The sequence below is a fragment of the Sinocyclocheilus grahami genome, unplaced genomic scaffold (genome assembly GCF_001515645.1).
Source record: "Sinocyclocheilus grahami isolate Dianchi unplaced genomic scaffold, SAMN03320097.WGS_v1.1 scaffold1703.1, whole genome shotgun sequence".
In the NCBI taxonomy this organism is placed as follows: domain Eukaryota; kingdom Metazoa; phylum Chordata; class Actinopteri; order Cypriniformes; family Cyprinidae; genus Sinocyclocheilus; species Sinocyclocheilus grahami.
In genome coordinates, this window is record NW_015506882.1 from 54,026 (window position 1) to 63,817 (window position 9,792).

At 38.4% G+C, this 9,792-nt stretch overlaps 1 protein-coding gene across 1 annotated transcript in view; it reads left to right on the plus strand.

Annotated features, from left to right (window-relative positions):
* The first annotated feature begins 2,230 nt into the window (after positions 1-2,230).
* The window catches only part of LOC107572126 (isthmin-2-like), a 9,241-nt gene continuing 1,679 nt past the window's right edge, over positions 2,231-9,792 (plus strand). Inside the window, exons 1-5 of the mRNA XM_016258539.1 lie at positions 2,231-2,775; positions 6,221-6,403; positions 6,629-6,929; positions 8,950-9,087; positions 9,184-9,252. Of these exons, the coding sequence (XP_016114025.1) occupies positions 2,653-2,775; positions 6,221-6,403; positions 6,629-6,929; positions 8,950-9,087; positions 9,184-9,252 (814 nt within the window). The 5' untranslated portion in view covers positions 2,231-2,652. The remainder of the gene's footprint in view (positions 2,776-6,220; positions 6,404-6,628; positions 6,930-8,949; positions 9,088-9,183; positions 9,253-9,792) is intronic.

Genomic DNA, 9,792 nt, shown 5'->3' on the forward strand with positions numbered 1-9,792 from the left:
TTAGTTCCCTTTCATGGGAACTTCAAACTGCTTCTCATAGCGACCCCTAGAGGATGCAGTGTCTCGTTCCCTACTCGGGGAACCATGGTTACATAAGTAACCGGAGACGTTCCCTTTCATGGGAACGAGACACTGTGTCCTCTAGGAGTCGCTATGAGAAACCTAGAGGATGCAGTGTCTCGTTCCCTACTCGGGGAACCATGGTTACATAAGTAACCCGAGACGTTTTCATTCATATTTATTGCTAGAAAATAACAATCACATAAATTCTGGGCCATTAAATTCTATATAGACATGTTTTGCGAAAAATGAAACATGCTAAATATCTATAGAATATTTAGTTTGACCCTGATCGATCCCTGGGTTCATAATAAACATTTTCTGAAGGTTCAAAGCCTTACACTGGCCATCTGTTTAAAAATGCTCTTTTTTTTTTTTTTTTTTTTTTTTTTTTTTTTTTTTTTTAAAGAGTTTTCAAGACATAATTTGTACTCTCTTTGTGGAAGGTGCTTTTGTCTTACTTGAATATCTGTTACTTGCTGACAGTTTGAATATCTCACTTACTAAGTGTATAATGTCTTAGCCAGGGCATTTCACAAAGGCAGAGGTCTTTCATTGAGCCAGCAGAAATAGACCGACATTGTTCACTCAATGTTTCATTCTTTATATCTGCTGTTAACAGACAGCAGTGGAAAATATGTGTTGCCTTTTGTATTGTTATATAGTTGTTTTTGATTTGCTCTAACAAAAGTGCTAAATACGGGTCACTGATATGATATGAAGGGCTCTTGTCTGTATGAATGATGATGTGGCTTATGAATGCCTGTCGGATGTACGTTTTGGTTTTTCCCCTCCATTTCCTTTTGTGTTCTTAAGTCTTGTTCTTAATCGGAAAGGCAGCTCTGAATATGTCTCTGAATGCAGATGTATGTAAGTGACTTCAGAGCTACTAATGACTGTTAAGAGATGCAGATATGACGTTGGCACATTGGCTTTATAAATGCAAGTAATGCCACTGAGCTGCATTTGACTGAAACCAAAAGGCATTCCACAATTTCTGTTTGTTTGTTTCTTGTACATTCTGAGTTGCAATTTTCATGAAATATACATACTATCACATTTGTCACACTTCTCCATGCAAGAAACTGAAATTCTTCGAACGTGACTGATCATTTGTTTCTGAAAATAATTAAATAACTTATTGAACACTTTTTCTTTCTACAGAATCGAGGTTATTGTCCTAATCGGATATCTCAGAAAAAGCAGAGCAATCATTAGTCATGTTGTTTTTATAAACAAAGACCGATCTTTTACTCAGTAGTCATATTCAGACTGTATGATAGACATTTATGTAAGGTATAATGTATATTTAGTGAAAAGTTTGAAGTTGAGTTCAATTTAAATGATTTCATTTATTAAAGACAAATGAGACACTGTTAAAAAAATCCACCTACTTTACACTCTAAAAAATGCTGGGTTAAATACAACCCAGTGCTGGGTAAAATAGGGACAAACCCAGCACTGGGTTGTATTTAACCCAGCATTTTTTTAGAGTGTAGATTAAAAACTTAAGTTTAGCTACTGCCTTCAATTTAATTGTTAAGTTACAGGTCATTTTGACTTGAATTATATTGAACTGTTTATAAAAATCTAGTTAAATCTCATATTTGGAAAATATAGTTAAAATTTGTTAAATGATTCTATATTTTTTACAGTGTGAGGAATGTTAAACTACAATATCTAGAAAACTGCCCGGGCATTTTATATGCACTACTAAACTTTTCTAATAAATGGCTTTGCGTCTGATGATTTCACTGATTTGAAAGAAAAAAAGAGCAACTTATATTCTCGTGGTGATTCTTATATATATATTATATATAGGCCATAAATATTAAATGCATGATACATATGTCACATTTATGGCTGATTCAAACTGAGCCATGAGATTAATGATTACAAATGCACTTAGAGCTGTGAAATTTTGTGAATTTCTTTAGATTTCAGTTTATTCCAATTCTACCTTCTTAAATTCAAATAGTAGTTATGCATCCTTTATCCTCTTTTCAAACTTAATTCAAGTTCAGGAATCAAACTGAGAAGGCCTTCTGAATTCAGTTCTGAATGACTCTCTCCTTGCTGTCAGATACATAATCATCCCTAGCCCTGGAAACTGATTCTCCTCCCATGCTGACCCCATGGAGATCAGACCATCCTGCTGTTGTTTCGCTGTTGCGCGCTAAGCGTATATGGTTCGTTTCCTTAAGGCATGTATCTGAGATGCTCCCATCACCATAGTAACGTGTCACCGATGATTCTGTGCTCCGAGATCCTGAAGGAGAGAAGAGAAAGTTTGGTCAAAGTTGAATAAGGATGCACTGGTGCGGACTGAAGAGCAGCGCTAGACCTGCAGTAGCTACTTAAACTGAGAGACGATCAGTCCACATGGACAGACACATTTAGGGAATGGATTGAAGGGGTGAGGATTATCTGCCAGCATTTATCAAATGCTCATACATGTGCGAGTTTTAATGAAGATGAGGAACAGCGCATCGAAGATCTTCTTCAGGAGGGAAACGCACAGAGCTTCCTAAACAACTATTGCGCATTTAATGTTTTAGCGGTATTTAGTGGACGGATACGCAACGGTGCAAAATGCTAACAGCGCGTAAAAGTGTATGGGTACTTTTAACTGTGCTGCTGGCTGTCTGGATACAACGCGCGATCAGCTTCCCTGTGAGGCATCACAAGAGATCCAGACACGGCGGCTCTATAGAGGTGAGTACGAGTGAGTCGAAATCTCGTTTCGTGGTTTTATTTCTTCTTTTTCCTTCAGAAACGATATGCGTTACAGTAATTTACAGTGTTGGGGAGTAACTAGTTATATGTAACTAATTACAAAATAAATAACTGTAATCAGTTACTGAGAAAAAATTTAATTAAATTACAATTATGAAAATGTTAACGTTTACATCTGAATTTTTCTTTTCACACATGATTGATTTCTTTCATAAATTGCGTTGACTGCACCAATGTTTCAGGAGTTTGGGATGCTTATTCCATAACTGTTTTATTTACTTTTTGGGTTGCTTTATATGTTTTATTTTTTAAGATGAACTGTTTTTCCAATGCATTGTTGGATATCAGTGTTGCCTGTCATAGCTATGCAAAGATTTGATTCTTAAAACAGTATCATAGCTACTAAACTATTTCTTGTTATTATTTTTAATCTGCATTTAACCTCAGAATTATCTCAAAGTAAAGAGGTGCTAAAGTCTGATTTTGTGGTGGCTGTCCTTTTAAATTTAATTATTATAATCTTAATTTTGACTAATCAGTGTTGAGTGTTACTGTAAGGTTAAACCTGCCTGCTTTAAATGTTTGAAAATGATTAGCAGTTGAAAACATTAGAAATTTAGAAAAGTAATCCAAAAGTAATCAGTTACATTATTTTACATTACTGTAATCTATAATTCCAAAGTAACCTTCCAACACTGGTAATTGATTAGAAACCATGCGTTCATGGTTTATTTTTGTTATATTTCATATGCTTTATGCATAAATGTTATTGTTTTACCCTTGTGTCAGACACAGACATGTACGCATGTATTATTAAATAAAAATATCACTTGTTAACTGAGTACTGTTATTTTGCATAATTTCCAAATAATCTTTTAGTTCTGTACTTCAAGTTTCAGAATGTGTGAATATTTTATTTGTGTGTATTAAAAGTGCATTTAAACAGCGTCAGCCTTTTTATTCCAAAACTTAAAAGAATTACACTACACATTTCCTAACGTAACGCATCATTTCAGATTAATTCAGAGAGAGAGAGAAAGTCTGTGAAACTGACATTTGTTAATTCTGATAGAACTGTAGTTGAAGAAACTCTTCTGCATCATGGAACATAGAAGCTACTCTGGAAGATTCAAAAGCACAAACAGTCCAAGTTCTAAGCATTTCAGTTTTGAAGAATTAATAATGTACATTAATAATGTACTGATGACTTAACTATGCCTTCAGAAAAGTAAGAGTCAGAGGTAACATGATTAACAGTGTTACAGTTAATACTGCTATTAATGGTGATCATAGGGGTTTATTATAATTTAATGTAATTTCTACATATATCCAGCTTTCAATATTCAGTTGTTTACCACAAAATGGTAAATGGGTTGACAGTTCATTTCAAAAGGCACAAGCACATTTTAACCTGTTTTCATGAATAGATAGAGGCCTCGTACAGTAGAGCAGTACAATAGTGAAGCCTTACATAATACTGGTCAAAAAAACACTTAGTTTCACTCTCTCTCACAGGGTCATAGTTCAGCTCCTAAATTGTTTTTTTTTTCAGCCCCTTCTGTGTTAATGTGGAATTTCCTGCATTCTGGTCTCCTTGATCCTGTGTTTGTGCACAAGGGGGCCATGTCTAACCTCTCCAAGAAAGGTCCTGCTACTCAGCTTTGTATTACTAAATGTCTCTTTTGTTTTTACATGTGGGGCAGGGGTCGTCAAAGGGAAAGGGAATGGGGGGTCTTAGATTATTGTTTTTCTTCACTGGTTTGGAAATGGCGTGGTCCTGGGACTTTGATATTGGAGGTCAGATAAATCTAGGCTGCACTGCAGACTGCTTTTCCAAATGCCCCAACATAAATTGTGTGAGCTGATTGCATCCATGTGTCTCACCAGAGAGCTCAATAGGGGCTGTGTGTGTATCCCATGGTCTTCCGCTAGCGCATAAGGCTTTGTTTCGGGTTCTGGAATTCATGCCATATGTTTGTGATGGTGAGAAAGCCCACTGGCAGGACAGGCCACATTCCACTGGGAGGAAAGACGATTTTACAATGAATTAACAATACAGAGAAAGACAAGAGATGGCCTCGGGGAGACAAAGGATGTAAGGAGAGACTGGGTTTCTATTCCGAACGTTTAGGAAATTAAACTCACTCTGTTAGGCCATGTTACGAGTCTTTACTGAGTGACAGCGACTAGTCCTTCAGCCCCTCTTGTTGAGACTTCCAGGAAGAAAAGATTAATATTGAGAATAAGTCTTACAGAGAAGCTCACATACCCCTGGGTGTCTTATCTGCAGATCAAGTTGTACACAACTTGGGGCAAAAAGACATAAGACACCTCTGATTCACAGCACAGAGTATGAATCCGCAAAACCAGCATTAGCACTTCTCTAACTCCCAGTGACCATGGTACCTGCTAAGTATGAGTTTGATAAAACCAACATTGCAACAGCCAATCTTTAGTACATCTTGGTCTGGCTAGACTGACGTAAAACAAAACTAGATTGCTCAAAATCTTAAAAAATGTCTCTTTAAAAATCACTGAGGTAGCCTCGACTGGAAACTGCCTACATGGCACGTTGAAGGACGCTGGTTCTTGTAATAAAACCATTTAAATTATTTTTTGTACTTAAACTATTTTACTTACAAAAGTCATTGCTGAATAAAATTGCTTTGCAGGTTAGAATGTGTTCTAAGGCTGTGACAGGTTATGTAGTAACATGGACAGTTACTTCATTGTTCAGCTCTCAAGTCAGTAGAAACTCTGGTTCTGATAAATGTATAAAGGTCCCCAAGTGAGCAAGAACATCAGCACATTTTCAGTGGAAAATGGTACAAGTTGACTTATTATAAGCTTTTCCTTAAGGAAAATCCAATCCTTTTCACTTGAGTTACTGTATACCTCTAATAAATCATTATCAACTGTGTCACCATATGCAAGAAGTATCACAATAGCAACTAAAACCTGTGTTTGACAAATGAAGGTCACTGCTCCAAAATGTTGCAATAGAGTGATGCAGGTACGACGCCAGAACCTGGAGGACTAATTTGCTGCTGGTTCCTCGAGATTTTCCTATGGGGTTTAATAATGGGGGTTTTCAATTTATGAGTAAAATAATGATTGTGGCAAACATAAACTGATGATACTTTGACATTTTGTTCTACAACATGAACTGCAGTTTACTTAGTAGAATCAAATGTCAAAGTATCTTCAAGTTATGTTTACCACAGGCTTTATTTTACTTATAAATTGAAAAACCCCATTATAAAATCTTGAGGAACCAGTGGCGAATTAGTCTTCCTGGTTCTGACTTCATACCTACACCACTCTATGCAAGGTAGCACTTATTGTTGCATGCAATGTTATTTTTTCATCAGACACATCCTCAGACATCTTTGAGAGACATTGACATAATCTCTTGCACCAACAGAACCAAGTCCAGAACGAGCTGGCAGAACCTCGTCCCCACCAACACAGGTGGCTCCAGCATCGCTCAACAGGTGTCCTACCACAGCCTGAGCCCGAGGAAGAATCAAAACCCTTTGTCCTAGACTTCAAAAACTTTCCAGACCTGGCAAATGCTGACACTGACTCCCAAAACCCAAACATTCAGGTGAGCACATGCAAGAGCACACATCTCAAGTGAAATGCTTTGTGATGTGACTTTTGATGATTGAGCGGGACAAGTCATAATATGCCAGCCCGGATATAATAAGCCATAACTGTGTTTCTCTACTCTGAGGCTAATGTCTAATCCTGTCTAAGCCAAAGTGGATTCATCAGCATCCATAGTGAGTCATCACTCCTTTCCCTGTGTATTTTGCATCCTTGGTTGTAGGTGACCATCGAGGTGTTGGATGACCCCCCCATGGAAGTGGACATGGACCTGGTTAATGAATCGAGCAACGACTGGCCCACATCTTCTCCCTCCTCTACTGTAGAATGGCTGGGTGGGAAGAAGCTTTTCTGGCCTTTATTTTGGAGCTACACAGATGTAGATTCGGGCGAGGATGGTACTGGCCAAGCAGTGGAGGAAGAGGATGATTATGCACTGGAGTATGACAGTGGGGAGCCCCTTCCTAGTGGACTGGACAAGACAGGTGTCATTTGGGAAAGCCCATGGACTCAAGGCCATTATGGTGAGCGCTTGCTTAGCTGTTTCTACACACAAGTCTTGAGAATTTAGAAGTAAGAGTATTTGAATCTTCAAGCTGTGCTATTAATAAAAAACCTTGGAATGAAGAAAGTTGTCAGAATTGGTAACATCAGAATTTAAGAAAGAGAAATCAATGGGAGAATTCGAGAAAGCTGGATTGGCAGCAGTCAGATGAAGGCGATTTGGAGAGTGGTTTAAGGCAAAGAGAGATGTAGAGACTGGGGAGGAAGGGTAGAGCGAGCTGGTAAAGGCTGTTTCGCAGCATTGATTCAGACTAAACTCGCAGCCAGCGGCGGGGTATTTGTGAGTGCCGGACCTTTGATGTAGAGACTGGTTCCACTCGGCGGAGAAGACCGCTGTTTGAAGACGAGCCCGATCCGCTCGCTAATGGCAGCGTGAGTGCGTTCTCTTGGACAAATAAGCCCATGCTTGTGTTCAATTAGAGCGCAGATCGGGAGCACAGAGTGAGAGGGGTCATCCGTTTACTTTTTATGTCCCACGGGTTGGGCCCCAGACCCTGCATCCCCCCAACACCCCCTCCAGCCCAGAGCGGCTAGATCTTTTAAGCCTGTTCAAGAATTCTAGGCTTTTCAAGGCCATGCATAACATTACGCCTCTGTTCCTTTTTTGTTTTTCTCTCCAGGCCATGTCTGTTTTATGGTGGGAATCGTGCATTTTGCGTTTTAGCTGTCTAATCTTTCATTGGAGACAAGGATGAAATGGGATGGAGGTTTAATTGGAGCGGTCAAGAAAAGACACAGTGATTGAGTACTAAATTTAGAGATTAAGGATGGCCCCAATCTAGACCAGAAGTTGATGCCTATTCTACTATGCAGGATTCATTTTTTAAATGGATTTCTGGGCCCTTAACAGGACAGGAAGATAACATTTTATTGAAATAATGCTTTATTGGTTTATACTGACGATTTCAGTCCTTTTTTAAACAGAGTACCCTTTATGATGCGTTCAGCCAAAGGAATCGCCAAAGAGATTTAACAGCCCGTCCAAAATGTTCTTGACACCAGCATCTTTTAGCATGGGTAACTGCTAATGCTAACCACCCAAATCTCGACCCTGTGGATTTAGTGCCCATTGCAGCTTCTGCCTAAACGACAAGCCCTGTGGCTGTTGTGGGTTTCACAGTTTGGCAGTTCTACAAAGCCAGCAAGAGTGGCCGCTGAGCCAACGCCTCCTTTCCATCTTTCACTAGTCTGTCTGTAATCAGGACACCATCATTCTGTGTGCAATATCATTGGCACCCCACCCAAATTCAAGTTAAATATTTAAAAATGCTAGTCTGTAATCTATACTCTGTATTACAGAAGAAAGAAGAAGCCATCTGTTGTCTTTGTTTAATGTGACAAGTTTGTTTTTCGTAAAGAGTGTTGAAATCTCCTCCAAAAGCTAATCAGCCTTTTAAAATCAGTTTTTTTTCTTTTTGGAGGATATAAGGCTTGGCAAAAGCTTACTCTTTCAGATTACCCTTGGTTTCGTCTGCAAAAGTTACAGTCAAGGTGTTAGAGTGTTTTTGTTGGTGGTTTCCATGGTGCTACCATACTATTGCAAAGCTTTTCTGGGGTGGTGTCTTTGAGTGATGAGTGGTTGTTATTATGTTTCTTTGCATTTGCTGGGTTTATTGCTAAGGTATTGCTGGAGTGTCTGCTAGATGATTTCTAACTGCTAACTGGTCTTGCATTAAGTTGTGTAAACAGGGTCTGAAAAATTTTGTGATTAGATCACTAAAACCCCATGTATGGGGGTAGTCAGAAACAACATAAGAGGTTGTATATTAACAGCACAAGTGGTTGCAGGCATGCATTTGAAGCACATGCTAATACCAAGTGGAAATAGTAATGGCAATGCGTCCCAGAGGACCACTTGTTATCCAATCCCTGAAAAGTATTTGAGGTTAACGATTTTCTTCAAACCCTATATGAGGAATGGTGATGGGTACCACAAAAAACCTAAATTAATGTTTTAACTGATTATTCTTGTGCCTTTAGGAGAGAAAGAGGAAGAATGGAGCGCATGGGGTCCCTGTAGTGTCACTTGTGGAAATGGCAACCAGACCCGCTTACGTTCATGTGGAGATTTCTGCATCTCCACCGAATCCCGAAGCTGTGACCTCGTGCCATGCCCAGGTTATTTCAGTTCTCAAAAATTTATCTGTTTTTAATAAAATTCTAAACCATTTGTGTAATATTATGTCACACTGAGGGTTTTTTTTTTTTCTCCAGATGATTGGAACAGTGTGGCTCACGTCTTTCCATTTGAGATGGAAAATGGTACAGAACCCTTTGGCACTGGTGAGTGCTTTAAAGCTGTCAGTATCAGTTCAATTAATGATGAATTGTAAAAAATAATTAAATTTTTTTTTTAAATAGCATTCAGACACTGATTGTCAAATGTTAGTGGAATATGTATGCCAGTGGAGTGGCTGAACTGACTCTACGTCCACAAAAAGTCACCTTGACACCAGCAGGTTAAAAATTAACATTCAGTTTGTAGGTGATATTTTAAGCATGTTGTTGAGTCCTAATGATAATGAAATTCTGGCATACAAAGATGGCAAGGGACATGATTTTTGTTAAATGTCCCATTTGAATTAGATTTATAATTGTATTGAAAAGCCAATGCCAGTGAAAAGTTCTTGCTCCATCATAAAAAAGACAGAACTGAATTGAGCAGTTGTGATGTAAAATCAGATAAATGTGTTAACTTGTATTAGTTGCATTAATTAATGCTTTTTGCAACGTATAGTCTATATGAACTTTACACACCCCTGTTGAAAAAAACAGCATATGCTGGTTAGCTATGTTTTGAAGCATGGCTGCTGGTTTGAGCTG